The sequence below is a fragment of the Thermobia domestica genome, chromosome 9 (genome assembly GCF_964235325.1).
Source record: "Thermobia domestica chromosome 9, izTheDome1.hap1.1, whole genome shotgun sequence".
NCBI classification, from domain to species: Eukaryota; Metazoa; Arthropoda; class Insecta; order Zygentoma; family Lepismatidae; genus Thermobia; species Thermobia domestica.
In genome coordinates, this window is record NC_137462.1 from 180,356,966 (window position 1) to 180,375,184 (window position 18,219).

General features: G+C 36.4%; 1 protein-coding gene across 1 annotated transcript in view; it reads right to left on the bottom strand.

Moving 5' to 3' along the window:
• Positions 1 to 3,969, bottom strand: part of LOC145660480 (calcineurin subunit B type 2) — a 71,319-nt gene extending 67,350 nt beyond the window's left edge. Inside the window, exon 1 of the mRNA XM_081725552.1 lies at positions 3,840 to 3,969. Within this exon, the coding sequence (XP_081581678.1) occupies positions 3,840 to 3,842 (3 nt within the window). The 5' untranslated portion in view covers positions 3,843 to 3,969. The remainder of the gene's footprint in view (positions 1 to 3,839) is intronic.
• Positions 3,970 to 18,219: the final 14,250 nt, after the last annotated feature.

Here is an 18,219-nt window from a genome sequence, read left to right on the forward strand (position 1 = left end):
TTAAAAGCTTTCGAAGTACTCTCCTCTTGCGTCGATGCACTTCTGCAATCGATGTTTCCACGCTGCAAACGCCCCCTGGAAGTCAGCAGCCGGCATGTCCTTTAGAAATGTGGTCACGGCTGCTTGGATGGCTGTGACGTCGGCAAAACGGGTTCCTTTCAAGCGTGGCTTCAGCTTCGGGAAGAGGAAGAAGTCGGCCGGGCTCACATCTGGGCTGTAGGGTGGTTGTGGAAGGACTTCCACCCCAATCCGGGTCAAAAAGGAGGTCACTAAGAAGGCGGTGTGGGCAGGGGCATTGTCGTGATGCAACTTCCACCGGCTAGCGATCGCCGGTCTTTTCCGCTTGACGCTCCTGTGCAGTCTCTCAAGGACTTGTTTGTAGAAGGCGGCGTTGACGGCTTGTCCTTGGGGTACAAACTCCTTGTGGACCACCCCCACATTGTCAAAAAAAACAATCAACATTGTTTTCACCTTTGACTTCGACATTCTGGCCTTCTTGGGGCGCGGGGACGCAGGAGTGTGCCACTCCGCGCTTTGACGTTTCGTTTCAGGGTCGTACTGGAACACCCACGACTCGTCACCTGTTATGACGTCATCTTCAAAGTTAGGGTCACTGTTCATGAGGTTCAACAGTTCCTGACAACAATCAACACGTCGTTGCTTTTGTTCGTCAGTCAACACTCGCGGCACCAGTTTCGCACAGATTTTTCTCATTCCCAATTGTTCCGTCACAATCTTGTGCACTGTTGTGTGGTTCATATCGAGTTCATCAGCAATCAATCTCAACGATAATCGACGGTCTGAGTTCAGGAGATCCCTCACTTTTGCCACAGTTTCGTCCGTAGTCACTGTTGTCGGGCGTCCAGCCCTCTCCAGATCCTCAACGCTTTCCCGGCCGTTCCGGAACGCACTGTGCCAACGAAACACCTGGGCTTTGGATAGGGCTTCCTCTTTGTAGGCCTCCGTGATGAGAGAAAGCGTCTGAGTAGCCGTTTTCCCCAGGCGAACGCAAAATTTGATCGCATAACGCTGTTCGATGGAACCCTCCATGTTTGTTGATTTTCCGCCGTGACAAGAATATTCACAAGGGCTTTGTCCAAGGCTTGTCCGCGCTCCACTAAGGCTCGGAGCCAACTGACGCGCGGTGCGTTGCTTTGCTCGGACCCCCCCTACATCCTCCATCACCGACAAACCCGCTCCAGCGACACGCGCGCCGCGGCGCGGCGAGTCTCATTACTTATCATACAGACCTTGTATATATTCAAACAGTTACATATTCAAACGTGAATATCGTAGTGATGGTGTGAATATAAGTGCAGTCAATGCATTATGAAATCAATGTTAAAGATAGTGTTAAAGGTATGGAAAAAAATGGACTACGTGGAAGGTTATTTATCAGGATATTTATTCAACTCCTCTACCACAACGTAAAGGTAAGAAATCGCAACGAATGTATTAAGAAAGCAACTGGTTTAACGTAATCTAGTGTTCTTAGCGACACCCTTGTTTAAGCTCATACCCAAAACAGACGCGCCTCCTCCCAATGGACGCACCCTTGGGTCCACTGCCCTGATTCGGTTAGATAGCCTTTGTGTTTTTTAGTGTCCACCTAGTACAGATTGGTTTTATTTTTTCACAATGTAGCTTTTATGGCATATCCTGACGGAATATTTAAACGCAAATAGGGTGGATTGATTTAAATCAACCGAAATAAATTAATTTGACGTGAAAACACGTGAAATCACGTTTCGGTAATAGTATACATGAGAACCCCCTGATCTGCGTTTCTTCTGTGGTCTATCACCACTTCTACATGAAATACCATAAATTTTCTACGTAGTGCAATATTAAGAAATATCCATGTGCACAAGACATGCGATATGCTTTAAATTCCCCCCCCCCTCAACACACTCATAGTCATAGATAAAGTACAGGTACGTTCTTTTTTTATTTTCGTATTAGTCAATAAGTAAATAAAAGTCGCTTTGTTACCCCCTTTGTAAGTTCGTACATACTCAATGAATAATCCCTAAAAGTATGAGCGTCCTGCTCCTTGGGGAACTGATGGAGCTTCATGTATACTATATCCCACGTTTCCGTTCTGTTATTTCGATTATGGAAGATAATAATCATAATACAATAAGACTCAAATATATATATACAGCACAGTATGAAGAATGCTTCATGCAGAGGATGATTAGGGAAAATCTCGTTTTGAACGGGTGACGGAGTAATCATGCTTTCTTGCCTTCGTTGTATAGGGTTTGTAAATCATTAGCTATTCCAACGGGGAAATCACCATCTACATTTAAATCAAAACTTCTTTTGTGTGCGCGTGTTTGTTCTCAGATAATAGGGGTATATTTAGAGGTGCCCGATCCCATCTCCGAAACTTAATTATTCATTTTTAGATTTTATAACTTTAAGGGAAATTTATGTAAGTTACACGTACTTCGTGCCGCAAGCTAGTTCCGATTTTTTAAAAATATGCTCCTGCCAAATATCAGTAACTATTGTGAAAAAAAAAAGGGCAAGGTTCTAGGACGCAGGTCCCCCTTCCCATTTAGCTGTAATAAAGGCAGAAAACAACGTGCCCTGGGGGCTCTAACCTGCCTTCACTCGCTCACGCTCGCTCGGCAATACTGTATAAATTAAATATTAAACTTTGGTACAGAAAGGAAGAACCTAGCTACTAACCTATATGGGGGGGACCTGTGTTCTAGAACCTTCCAAAAAAAAAAGGGGGGGTCATATTGATAAATGTTGCTGTACTTTTTCCTTAATGCTTAAGAAACATTGTTTGAGATTGAAATGAGTTAACGAATTGGGATTAATTCAAAATTGAACCCCAATACTTTTACTTAAATGGCATAATTAACATTTAATACTAACTCCTAATGTTTTTCCTTCAGTTCACGACTTGTATGATAAGAAGATAAACGATTTGATTTAAATCAAAAAAGTCGATTTAAATAAAAAAAAAATTAAAAATCATGATGTTTTCCACCCTGCACGCAAAACAGTGAAGTTCTCTTAAAATGAATGCGCACAGAAAAATTCTTAAGAAACAGTTTATAAGGTACCGGTAGTGACAATTTCCTAATAACTGACAAAATTTTCAAGTTTTAAAGCTTAAGGATACTGCACTCACTCTCAGGCACAAGGGCCGAATTCTAATTTTTCAAACTTTAAGCACTGTTTTTTGTATGTTACAAAGTCCAAGGGCAACTTCAGACTGGAGGGGCAACTCTAAACTTAAGCCATTATTTCGAGTGGTATACCTAAACTCGACCTTACACGAAGTAAAGCTCTTGCAGCTTAATAAACAGATTGCCCCACTCGTAAGTGCAAAGGTGGAACAACTATCTATAGTTCATGTGAAAGCAAAATACACATCTTTTTTAGAATTGTATTAATAGCGGTGTGTCAAGTAAATACAAAACATGAACACAGAGACTGATATTTTCATATATATAAAGCAATGCTATTTTTTGACATTGAAACAAACATGCTCTTCCACGCCTAATATTAATATCGAAAACATTTTGACAGTTTCTGTTAATACTGTACCGACGCTACTGCTATAACCTTTTTTTTCCATAACGTATTTAACTCAATACTTTCAATTACAGCGCATATAATTTTTTGGCATCAGTCAGTTAGCAGCTTAAATTCTAAGAATATCCAAGCTGACAAATAAGATAAATTAAAAGTAACATCCAATTTACAGCATGCATTCTTGGCATTACAATATAAACATAATTCTCTTTCTACTGACAATATCCATATAAATATTGAAAGTGAAATATTATAAATATCTTCAATATGCAAATATTTACCATAATGATAGCTCTTGGAAATTCTTCTCTTCAAAAAAAACCTGCAGTACTAGAGGATACCTACTGCAGTCGGCTGTTCACTGATGTATCATCCGGGACATCAGATCAGACTTGCCAACTTATCCATAAAATCTTTATGATACGTTTTCTTTCGGTGCGCTAGACTCTAGATAACAGCTGCGATGGCCCAGATTACGGTATGTTAATGACTCCTTTTTGTTTGTGTGAAAATCTTCATGTTAGCAACGAGTGTTATCTACGACTTCACAAATCGAAAGTTATCAATGCTAAAATGTTTCGTTTCTAGAAATATGAAATGTGCCTTCTTTCTGGTGTCTAATATTAATATTTTATTTCAATTTTCTTTGAATGTTACTTATTAGAATTACTTCAATCAATGGTTACCATTAAATAAATAAAAGTACAAAACCTAAACCATACGCTAATATAGGGCAATGGCACCATTCACCTTTTAACCCTGGCAGGACCGAGGGGCTACCAAGTGTCCACTCTTATGAAATTTGAGTTCTTGATCCTGAATATTTGAGACTCGCTTCTACGTTTGTTTGTTTGTTTGTTTTATTTTTGTGTAAGTGTCTAAAACAGTAATGTTCATGGGACATTTTTTCTTCTGTTTCTTTAATAATAATAAAGAGAAATCTGACGGTGAATACAAAAGGTCTGACTACTGCAGGAAACATATGTTAGTCGAATTCTTTAGTATGACACTAATCACGCGTCAGATGACTCTGCATAAAGCCCAAAATATATATTTTTCATATTATTATGTAAGTTTTTGTATTGTATTTTGTATGTTACTACCTTTAGCTGGCGACTATGTTCATATAATAGACAGAAAGTCATTTGACATACTCAAGTTTTAAGATTTTTTTTTTCATAAAAGTGAAAAATAAAATATTTCAAGTGCTCTACCAGAAATAGGTTTCGAAATAATAAAAATTATGTCACGAAAGAAAGTTCAAATTATTATCCAGGCATAGAACACCCTACATAAGTCGTATTTTAAAATTATTTGGATAACAGTTTGTACTTATCTGTAGTTCCGGGGAAAAGCTATCCGAGTTTGGAAACACTGCTTGATAATAAGGAGTGTTTCGAATAATACAGAGCGTTCAAAAAGTCTCTATACACCTGAATCGTGGCAAGTCAAAGTCGCATTCAAAGCCACATGAAATAAAATTTTATGCGAAGGTTTGCAACACTGCTATATTATCGCCTTGCGTGAAGTTCCTTCCTTAGATTCCAGTCGACAAAGTGACGTTGAAGTGATTGTTGCGTGTAGTTAGCGGTCTCTGAAACAATGGTGTTAACTTTGGAACAACGAATATTCTTGGTTGAACATGTGTTCCGTGAACAAGGTGAGTACAAACAGACAGTCAAAGATAAGTTTGCAGCTAGCTTTCCGGATACACCTGTTCCGAATCATCACACTGTAAGAACACTGATCGATAAATTTAGAGACATTGGAACGGTAATGGACTATGATCGAAGTGGTAGATCGTCAGTGCTCGATGAAGAAAAAAATGCTACACATATCGGATGCAATGCAACGTAGCCCCCATAAACCACTTCGAAAACTTGCCCAGGAAGAAGCAATAAGTGTTGGTACGGCACAAAAGGTGGTTCGTAAGAAACTGCGTCTTATCCCGTATAAGGTGAGAGCGGTGCAGCAGTTACTTCCTACCGACAGTGTAAAACGAGTGCAGTATTGTGAATGGTTTACACGGTTTGTTATGGACAAGTCTGACGATGTTTTAGATTTTTTTTTTTTTTTTTTTTTTTTTACTGGTGAGGCCTGGTTCCATTTATCAAGTTACGTCAGTGCCCAGAACTCACGTTTGTGGTGTGCAGAAAACCCACATGTCATACATGAAGTTCCTCTGCATGACCGGAAGGTAGGGGTGTGGATCGCAATGTCCAGAAGAAGAATAGTCGGACCCATATTTTTCAGACAAACAATAGATTCAACTCGTTATTGTGAAATTGTTCACCGGTTCATGGGAGAACTAACGGAAGACGAAATTCGTAATGCTTGGATACAACAAGATGGCGCTACAGCACATACAGCTCGCCAATACATGAGATTACTGCAAGAGGTTTATGGAGATCGAAAAATTTCAAAGGGATTGTGGCCACCTCGGTCTCCTGACTTGTCTCCTCCGGAATTTACTTCTGGGGTTATGCAAAGACTTATGTTTATAAAGGGAACCCCCACACGCTCCAAGAACTCGAAATAGCTATTTGAAATTTTGCTCATAGCATTCCACATGAACAACTTGTGAGAGTATTTGAGAACATTGCTGTGAAACGTATTTCCAACATTTGCTGTGAAAATGTGTGTATATATGCTACGCTCTGTACATAGTGCTTTTATGCCATAAAATATAATAAATTTTGAGTAAAATAATTTTCTCGTTGCTTTGAATATGTGACAATTCAGGTGTATGGAGACTTTTTGAACGCTTTGTATATTGGTACATTGAAGTTAAACCAAACTCAGTCCTTTATTATCTGGTATTCATAGATCATTATCAGCTAATTTGCTGTCAGAAAAGGAAAAAATGAATAATGCAAGGGATAAAACTAAATGTCACTATCAAGGCTATTCACAATAGGCCAAATTTCATATTACCGTTTATTTAAACCATTTTCATTACAAAAATATTATTTAAAAATATCGCCAGCTATTCGGTTAGGTTTGTAAGTCATTGTTAGTCAGTGGTCGAAGTTGTTACGGTATGCGGTGGTATGCCATACCGCCTCTGGTTTTTCAGTGGTGAAGGCATACCGTCTCTGGTTTTCCAATGATTAAAACATACCGTCGCTGGAAAGTAGATGCTAACTAAATTTAATAAATCCATTTTTGTACACAGTAATTGACGAATAGCTTTGCACCTAAACAATTTTCTTCCTTATGAAGAAATGATTACTAAGTTGACAACACCGACAATTGTTAATCCTTTTCCTGCCTTTTGTTTTTAAAATGAGGTGTCTTCAAAGAAGTTTATCTAGTTTATATTTTGAGTGTCATATTGAACTGTTTCTTTGTTATGTATATGTGTCTGTCTTCTTGCGGTACTGCATATAAATGCCGTGTTTTGAGTATGGGCGGATATAGGGGTTGTCTGCTGTGGGGGTGGATCTTCCATGGGTTTGGGTTGAGTTGAGTTGATTTTAGTTTAGCGTCCCTTTCAGCAGCGAGGATATATGAGACGTGGACCTACTGATTAACGTGGAATCCGAACCACATGAGCTCCCACCGGGAATCGAACCCGGGTCTCCTACGCCAAAGGCGCGTACGCTAACCGCTTAGCCACGGAGGAGCTCTCCATGGGTTTGGGATGCCCCACAATCGAGTGGGGGAACTTGAGAGTTTCCCCGTAGAAAACTGTTAATATTCTCATTCTGTTTTTTTAGTATTTTCGTGTATAATTCTCTATAATGCAACATAAGGGGATATTTTTATTTTTTTCAGAAAGTTATTGGCGGGGGATCAAAATCTTCTATACCCCCCTCCGTTACCTCTCCCATGGTTTTCGGTCATTATGTAAATAGAAATGCGATCTTTTAAGCAACATACTCTCACAGCATTTCAACATTTAAATAGCCGGTATGTCGAGTCAAAATCGTAATAAAACATACCGTTTCTGCTTTTTTCCACTTCGAACACTGTCAAGGGCGCCCATATTGTGGTTTCCAAGGGGGGGGCAAGTATACGCGACATTTCAAATATAGGTTCAAATTTTGCTGTAACTAACGTAAAAATTCTATTGGGTTTTCGATATTCCGAAGTATAATTTCCTCTAGGGGGCAAGCGCCCCACCTTGCCTCCCCTGATGGAGGCCCTTGAACACTGTTGTTAGTTATATTTTGTTAAAAAATATTTGACCTTCGCAGGAAATCGTTAGTACCTTTCAGTGTTGTCCAAGAGAGAATTTTAACAAGTAGAAATATCCACTGTGCGCCTAATATTATACTGAAGCGATATTTTATGGCGTGGAATTTAGTTTACTTAAGAAATACAGCTTTTCATGTGTTATTCCTGGTAGGGTATATATATAAGATAATCTAAAAAGTAGAGAGCTTTTCGCGCTTAAGATAGCATTAGTGTCCAAAATCTCAGGGTATATGAGTTGCAGTGGTCAGACTTCACATTATTTTAACAGCTGATAATTAAAGCTAGTAAAACTGCAAAAATAGTATGTAATTCTCATAGACGAAAAATATTGTTCTGTGAGAACTTTCCGCAAAACTGCGCTACATTTTATGATTTTTTTCAAAAAATATATAAATGTGCAAATTGTCCGCAGGCACGTGGAGAAATACGTGCTGTGTTGGAAGAAGATACATTAGGAAAGACCAGAGTATTCACTAGAGATGCGCACGAGTCCAGACACACTTTGTAAAATTCGAGATAAACGTATTTCTCGACTCGAATTTTCGAGTCGAGACTGCTAATAAAAATCTCGACTCGACTCGAATGTCTCGAAACTTTTTCTATAATTTTTAATATTACTTTGAAGAAAGTTTTCACTCAGGAACAGCCTTGAAACCAATTCCAGCATTTATTATTTTAAAAAGGTACAGAACGCATAAACTTAATAGTTAATCTTTCGAGATCAAGATTTAATTTTCAGCTCAATTCAGTTAATTAAAAGCCATTATATTTGATTGTACTTCAAATATAATAATAATAATATTTCATTATCTAGTTTGCATAAAACTATTATCCGTAGCCTATATCTAGTTTGTACAAAACCATTGCAATGAAGTGAACATCATAAATTCTCTGAATGAGCAATTGGCAGTCTATAGTGATTTACCATAGTTAAAACTAATGTGTTTTTATTTCCATGAACGCAATGGGGCACATAACTTCTGGATTATTCGCTTCTCCAATCAGGTGTTACGGATAATATATAATGTAACATTTATTGTACTACTATGAGCAAAATAAATGACGCGTCTCTTTATTTTGAAGTTTTTTAAAAATATCTCCGTTTTCTTTATATGTTCTAAATTTCGGAAGGTTTACTCAACAGGACAGGTTAATAACAAACCCGTTTTTAATATTTGTATTAGATATTAGATTAAAATAAATAAATTAGAAGCAAAAAACATTAAATCGACAGAAATCTCGAGAATTACCAACTCTGCTAAAGTGGGAAATTTTGAAGAACGCGAGGGAATTCTGCAGTTCAAAACGAAGCAGCGACATCTATATCATTGAGAGAAACGTGGATTAGATCTACAGACGAAACTTTTAACGACACATTTCTAATATGTCTTACTACATGTATTATCAGCGAACTCCAAATATATGAATCTATGCTAAGTATTAACGTATAGATAGAGCAAATAGTGGAAATTACCTATGGAAAAAGACGAATTCTTAGCACAATCGTAATGAAAATTTCTCTTTACCGTAGAACAGGTTCAGTTCACGTTAGAAAACAAAAAGCTCAGGCAGTTAAAGCAAGTAGTCTGTATGCCGAAGCTAGTGGGTTCAAACCCCATGGAAGTGCCCTTGTCATTTTTATTTGTATGGTTATTTTATTTATTTTTTTATGTGGGAAAGATTCAAATTGTAACATATGTGCAAAACTCATGACTCAACCAAAAAAAGAGAAAATGTTGTGGCACTTGCATTAGTGTTCTAATTTTTGTTTGCAAACAGTTTCGTAATTACTTCCCCTGTGCTCACTGCTCACTACATGCTCAATGGTGCATAACGAATGTTTTCCAGTAAATGTTAATTCTAATTTGGAGAATTTTATAAAGTTTCACGGTGTTTCTCACTTGATAGTCTTCTATCTACTTTTTTGGACACTTTGATAACAGATTTCCCTATATATATTTAATTACGGAAAATTTTTAAATGTATTTGTCTTAAATTGAAATTGTTTTGAATTTACCACATGAGGTAAGTAGCCCGAAGGAGGAGAACTGAAGTAACTGATATTCTACGTAAAAGCAACCTGTTCTAGAATGACTATGCTTCTTACCTTCAGCACATAATCTTTACGTTAGAGAGTCATACAAAGAACAATCCTGTTTTATCCTCTACTATGACCACTCATCTTAAAGCTCTACATGTAATGATTCGTGTCACATAATTTCGGCTCTCCAAAGACATTCATATTTATTATTATTATTATTATTATTATTATTATTATTATTATTATTATTATTATTATTATTATTATTATTATTGAATATGCCACCCTTACATAATGTAGTAACTTTAGACATCTTAGTTTAAAGTGCTTTCTTTAGTGATAATTTGAGCAACCACGTAACAAAATTTAAGATGTATGAGGAGGCACGACGTTTTATTTCCCCCCTCTCTTTTCAGCACCGTCCCAACAGAAAGTATATAATTTCTGACAAGCAGGGCAGACAAAATGAATAAGAAATATATTTAAAGTATCCTTTCCTCCTTCGTGAATGAAATATCACGTAGCATTTTTTATTCTACCGAAGACGACTCTAGGCCGTTATGGTTAGGTAACAAAAGAAATACCTAATATATTTATTGCGAGCCTTGACTGTAATATTACCTCTTCTTTATTTGTTCGAGGCCGCCCTACACAACCAAGGGTGACAAAAAGAATAGGAAAAGTGTCTAAAGATTACAAAGCACTTTATATTTTGTCAGAAACAAGGAAGTGTATACACAGCATTGCTTTCGTTAACAAGTGTTTCACCCTTGAGTCACTTATAAAATTAGGCAGAATAAACTTTTGCCGATCATTGTTCTAGAGGGATTTGTCCAGGATCTTTTGGCGTCGGGCTAATAACGATGAGTATCCGGTATGTTTATTTACATCGCTTTTAAAGCAATAGCAAACTTTCTGAAAGGAACTTACTTAGGAAACATCAGATCCTCCTTCTACTTAATTTCATCTAGCGTTCTATGGGACTATTGGAAAAATATATATTCCCGTTTCCACGCTGATGGTAGAATTTCTTATGCAGTTATTGAATTACGTTCGAAGCTTATAAGATTAGGCAGAATAAACTTTTGCCGATCATTGTTCTAGAGTGATTTGTCCAGGATAGTTTGGCGTCGGGCTAATAACGATGAGTATCCGGTATGTTTATTTACATCGCCGTTAAAGAAATAGCAAACTTTCTGAAAGGAACTTACTTAGGAAACATCAGATCCTCCTTCTACTTAATTTCATCTAGCGTTCTATGGGACTATTGGAAAAATATATATTCCCGTTTCCACGCTGATGGTAGGATTTCTTATGCAGTTATTGAATTACGTTCGAAGCATAGGCGTAAATACCGCCCCCGCAACTCTGTGGCGTGGGGACCGCACACGCTGCAAGGCCAAAAAATATACAGAAAGTACGCAGTGGCGGACCAGGGCAAAGTAACTTTTTGGCGCCCTCCCCCTGGTACTAGCCTATATTTTACATTTTACCATAGTGTTTTTAATATTTTAAACCCATTTTTCAAAAATACATTCATTACCTAGGAAAACTTCACAAAGGATATGGCCCGCTATACACAATACGAACTCCGCCCCCCCCCGTTTGGTCTTTTGGCTAGCACGCCTGCTTTCTGTGGTACCGGGTCCAATTCCCGGTGGATTACTGTTGAACGATAAATGTGGTTCGGATTCCACTATAACTAGTATTCACATCTCCTTTAGCCTAACACCGTGTGCGTGGGTTTTCTCGGGGTTCTTCCGTTTCCTCCCACTTTCTTCATTCCACCATTTCATTCATTACTCATAATCATTGTCTCCTTTAGCCTAACCGGCATAAACGTGGGACGTAAAATTCAAAGATTTCATTTTTTCTCCTTTAGTCATTAAGGCATAACTGTGGAACGCTGAACTCAAGCAAACAAACAATGCTTACTCCCCCGCCACTCTTTATTCTACATGCCATCTCTCCATTTTTCGATACAGTCCCCTTAGTACTATGAAACTCTCCTCTTCCATGGTAATGTAATTGCCACTACTTTACAAGATTATAAACCAAAAAGTCAGTAGAAAACAGGCTATAAAATTTACTTTTTGAGGCTCGTTTTGGCGCCCTAGGAAGTCGCCCGGCCCTTGGTACGCCCATGAATGTTCGGACGCATAACTAAGGACTGCGGAGGAGAGGTTAACCTTCATGTTATGCCACTCGTTTGACGTGTTTGAAATGTTCAGTGACTGATCGGTTAGTGAAATAATTTCGACGGTTACTGATGTTTAAAGTTTAGCTAAGACAAAGTTACCTAACCAAATACATTTGATATCGCGATGTCACAATTTGATTTTTCCTCACATAAAAAAGATAAAAACAATAGTAATAAAAACCCTTACTCGTACTGGGCTCTAACTACCAACCTAATTCGTACAGACTTGTTGCTCTGACCAACTGAGTTTCGATTTTGTACGCGAAAGAAGTCTGTTATATTACGAAGCATGCTTTTCATTCTCAAAACTGTTCGAAGTAATACGAACATGGCTTAAGAACAGAGACGTAACTGAATTACCTCTCGATTGACCTTGAGGGCAAATCACCAAAAGGTAGCTATAAACGTAAGTTCAGCACGCATTTCTGTGGAGTTCTGTTCAGTATTCCTATCTACCAATCACGCTTGTTCGTTGGAGTAATATTTTACAAACGTAAAATTTCGATAGAGCACAATGGCAGACCAAAGAGAAGGAATTCTTGCCCTTGAGAACGTTGGATACCACCATGTGCAATAAAACTGTCGCGTCTCCTTGAAGTAATATTTTATCGAAAATAACTGTTTTCCTTTATATATCCGAAGTTTTTGAGGGTTTCAAAATGAGGAAACGTTACTGTAAACAAGGACGCATTTAGGGGTGGGTCCATGGGGTCCGGACCCCCCTCTGAAATCCCAACTTTTCTGTAAATTTAGCCTAATTTTGGGGATTATTTTTTAAAATTTTATTATAATTTATCCTAATATTGAAGTCGGACCCCTCCCGAAATAAATTACTGCATACGTGCTTGCTGACAATTTTCAATATATTCGTTAAATAATAAAGTAAAATAATTAAATTAGGAGCAAAAGCTTCAACACGGACTAACTTCTTGTCCACTGCCAATATTGTTAGAAGGGATATTAATAGCAAAAACTGCTAGTCAATGCTGAACCTTGGAACTTCACCCCGAACGGCACGTCTATTATTGAGAACTACATATGAAACATTTTATCAAAACTTATCCAGCTTTTATCTGGCATGAAATTATTATATACACCAAAATGCACTCTCCTAAAATGTGTATCTAAACATTGCTCTACGTATCTACGAAGCAATGAAAAATTTTTATCGAAATATGTGAGCAGGAAACTCTAACAGCCAGCCATTTTATTTAAATCGTAGTAAACCTTGTAACAGTGCGTTAACGTGAAGACAAAGCTTGGTCCATTGGTAAAGTGTTGGAAGAATGAAAACTCAATGTTTGTAGGTTCGAATCTATCCACTCACCAGAACATTTTATTCTTATGTGTAACGATGAAATAAGAAAGAAAAAATGTATAACCGTTAAGACAAAACTTCAACCAAGTCTGAAAACAACAATACTAAAATAGTAACACAATGACGTCAACCAAGAATTATTTCATGTAGCGTTTGGACGAAATTACAGCTGTCAACAATTGCAGAAGTAAAAACAGGCTGATAGGTGTAATGCAGTCTAGACTTCTGAATGCATTTACTTCCTGAAAACTTCCGTCTCGTCATTGGCATGCCGTTAGTCATTGTAAAACCTTTCAATTGGAAGTGAAATGACAAAAACTAAAACAGTTTTAAATCAATAAATGTCTATGTATAGAAGTAGGTGTCTCTTATCCGTAGTTCTGAGTTCCTTTTACTTTGATCATGTGGTTCGGATTCCACGTTAATCAGTAGGTCCACGTCTCATATAGCCTCGCTGCTGAAAGGGACGCTAAACTAAAATCAACTCAACTCCTTTTACTTTGAAGTGACAAATGAGAGAAGAAAATATGGTGTTCGAAAAAAAAATCAAATTTGAGATTTCAACAAATTTACACGTATTAAGCCCCTAACACCGAAAAAGTTATTTTTCGATTCATGTCCATCTGGGGTTCGTCCGTCCGTTCCCTACACTTTTCTGTGCACTCGTCTAGAGGTCATACCGTTCAACTTATCTGCACCAAATTTTAGTTTAAGATTTTCATAGTATTACCTATAGTTTGTTTCATTTCCCTCCTACTCCCGAAACAAGGATAGTTTCCTGTACGATGAAAATAGAAAAAAAGATATTTTCTCATAACTGGCTCTAACGATCTTGTTTTATTTTTTTTATATAAATCAATATTTAATTAGCAACCCTATTTTGTGGTATAAGGCATTTATCTGAGAAAAAACTACAAGGGGTAGTTTATACTTAGGGCTGAGTTTTTTCTAAGTGATTTTCTCAAAATGGACTTAAGTGTTTTCGATCATATTTCATAAATAAATATTTCATTAATAACTTAACAATATGGCATAACTCGTTTGTCCTAAAAAATGCGAGGGGTAGTTTATTCTTGGTGGAGTGTGTTGTCTGAGCGATTTTCTCAAAAACGACTGAAAAGAGTTTATTCATATTTCAAAAATACATATTTCGTTAATAACATAACAATATGGCAAAACTCGTTTGTCCTGAAAAAAATACGCGAGGGGTAGTTTACTCTTGGGGGTGTTTTTCCTCCACGGTTTTCTCAAAAATGAGTCAAGCAATTTTCTTCGTACTCAGAAATAAATATTTCATTAAAAACCCAATAATATTGAATAACTCGCTTACCGTGAAAGAATTCTCAAGAGATAGTTTATTCGGGGAGTTATTTTTCCCTCACGATATTGTCAAAAATTACTCGGACAATTTTATTGATAATTCATAAATATGTATTTCATTAATAACCCTATATTTTAGTAAGTCATTTCTTTGAAAATCAATTAAGACGGATAGTTTATTTTGGGGGTCAAGGTTTTTCCCGACAATTTTCTCGAACGACAGGCGATTTTGTTCAAATTTCGCAAATAAATATTTCATTAATAACCAAAAGTATATCTTAACTCATTGTTCGAAACAATTCACAAGAGGTAGGTTGCTCCTGACGTGTTCTTTTTGAACGACTTTCTCAAAAACGACTAATTTAATTTTTTCATATTTCATAAACAATTATTGCATTAATTGTTCTATTATATGTCTAATGAAAATATGCTCAAAGTGTGACTTAGTTTTGTAGTGTGGATTTTCTTCAATCGAAGTTTTTTATTCGATAATCTGACATTCGATGTATTTGAATAATACGACAATTTTATTCGTATTATCCAAATACACACTTCAGTAACAACTGCGGCCTAACAAGTTAAGAAATTGAATTGAAAAAGTTTAGTGCGGTGGCCCTGTAATTGGTTTTTTTTGGTAAACTTCCTAGATTTTTGTCGTAAACTCAGCTTTACTTTCTCTTTTTCGAGCGACAAAAGAGAGAAGAAAATATGGTGATTGTGAAAATAGTATATCAAATTCAGATTTCAACAGATTTACATGCTTCATAGCGTCTACATACCGAAAATGTGATTTTTCGATACCCATCCTTCCGGTCCGTCCGTTCGGTACACTTTTCTGTGGACTCGCCTAGAGGCCATACTGTTCAACGTATCTACACCAAATGTTAAACTTAGGGTTTACACAATATTTCTACAGGAGATTTTCCAATTTTTTTCCTACCGCCTAAAATAAGTGTGATTTACTAACAGCCGAAAATCGAAAAAAGCTATTTTCTCCAAAATGGTTTTAACAATTTTGTTTATTTTTCATTAATCAATATTTAATTAACAACCCTACATTGCAGTATCAGATATTTCTCTTAGAAAAATTTACGAGGGGTAGTTTATTTTTGGAGGTGACTTTTCCTCGACGATTTTCTCAAAAAAGACACTGGCAAATTTTGTACACACTTCATAAATAAATATTTAACCTTGCAACATGGTATAAGTCAATTGACCTGAAAAATATATGAGTAGTAGTTTATTCTTGGAGTTGAATTTATTTCCTTAATTTTAAGGCAGAGAGCTACTTTTGAGAGAATAGATCTTGAAAAATAATTTTAAAACTTAGACTTTTGTTTTCGAGACATTCCAGACAAGACGAGACATTTTAAAAGCTATCTCGTGTCCAAAACATTTGTCACGTCTTATTTTGGATGTCACAAAGTGCGTCTCGTCTCTTCCTCGAGACATGTCTTATCTCGTGCGCATTCGTTAACACTTGGAAAGGATTATCTCTCTACTCAAAGAATTGTTTTTATAATGGTTAAATATTTATGATAATTGCCGTCAACATAAATTACAGTCCTTTCAGTTGAATTAATTGTTTATTATTATTGAAATTAAAATTAAATAGAATATCTAGTTGCACGATTCTGCACCTACGCTAAGGAAGAAGGATGATGAATGAAATGGTGAAATGAAGAAAGTTTGAGGAAAATGGAAAATCCCAAGAAAACCCATACCCATGCACACGGTATTTGTCCACCTCAAATTTCACTTGGCGCGAAGTGGAATCGATCCGCGGACCCCATGCACCAAAGATGAATGCTTTATTATTATTATTATTATTATTATTATTATTATTATTATTATTATTATTATTATTATTATTATTAATAATAATAATAATAATAATAATAATAATAATAATAATAATAATAATAATAATAATAATAATAATAATAATTGAAGTGAGCTTAACGAATTTTAACCGTCCGACTCAACCAATGTTTGGGTGCCTGTTCGTTCGTCTGTTCCATGACAAATTCTCATAAAAGACATTTCATTTTAATGAATCTATGTAGTAAGGGCCTTCTTTTAGCTTTGAAAAGTAACTATGGCTTGGAATTTGAATCTGCAAAATATAAGAGGTAAAATTAACCAAATGGTGCAAGTTTCCACCCATGTATACAAAAGTTTTGCAATATCAACTACGAGAATCTTGTCCCATAAAGAAGCCGAAACCCCTACACCGAAGAGCCCTCCGAAATTTGATCATTCTCCACACGGACTGAAATTGTCATTTGAAGCCAAGACTTTAATATGAAGTCAATAATTTCTTTAAAATAGACGAAAAATTCGAAAGTTATAAGCATTTTCATATTTTTGCCTTTTCCCATAAGGGAGCCGTAGCCCCCTATACTGAAGATTCCCCCCAGGATTTGATCACTGTTCACTCGGACTGAAATTGTCATTTGGAACCAACACTTTAATACGAAGCCCAACATTTCTTTAAAATAGATGAAAAATTCGAAAGTTATAAACATTTTAATATTTTTGCCTTTTCACATAAGGGGCCGTATTAGCCTACACTGAAGAGCCCCACGAGATTTGATCATTGACCACTTGGACTGAAATTCTCATTTGAAACCGAAACTTTAATATGAAGCCAAAAATTAAACTTTTACATCAATTTAAACTGACTGGGTTCCGGTTCACCCCACTATTATGTTTAGTTTAGTTAAGTGGTAATTTGTGACAGCTTTACATCATCAAAAGAATTTTTCACTCCCCCCCAGGAGTTTGTGCTGGATCCGCCACTGGAATCAATAGACACTTTTCCTATTCTTTTTGCCACCCTTGTAGGGGTTCCCTCGAACAAATAAAGAAGCGGTAATATTACAATCAAGAGGCACTATATATTAGGTATTTCTTTAGTTACCCCTAACCGCACAGGGCCATCTTTGGTAGAATAAAAAATGCTACCTGATATTCAATCATGCAAGGGGAGATGATGCTGTAAATATATTTCTTATTAATTTTGTCTGCCCTCCTTATCAGAAATTACTTTCTGTTGGAAGGATATTAAAACGAGAGGGGCAAAATAAAACGTCGTACCCCCTCCTACATGGTTGCTCAAATAATTACTAAAGAAAGCATTTTAAACTAAGATATCTAAGATTTAAACTAAGAAATTAAGATATCTTTACATTATGTAAGGATGGCATATTGAGGATTATTATTATTATTATTATTATTATTATTATTATTATTATTATTATTATTATTATTATTATATGAATGTTTTTGAAGCACCGAAATTTTGTGAGACGAACAGAGGAATGTAGAGGTTTAAGATGGGTGGTCATAGGGAGGAAAAACCAGGATTTTTTTTCTGTCTGACTCTCTGACGTAAAGATTATGTGCTGAAGGTAAGAAGTATCATCATTCTACAATAGGTTGCTTTTACGTAGAATATCAATTACTTGAGTTTTTCTCCTCCGAGCTACTTATCTCATGTGGTAAATTCAAAACAATTTCAATTTAATACAAATACATTGTAAAACTTTTCCGTAATTAAACATCTAGGGAAAATTAAAC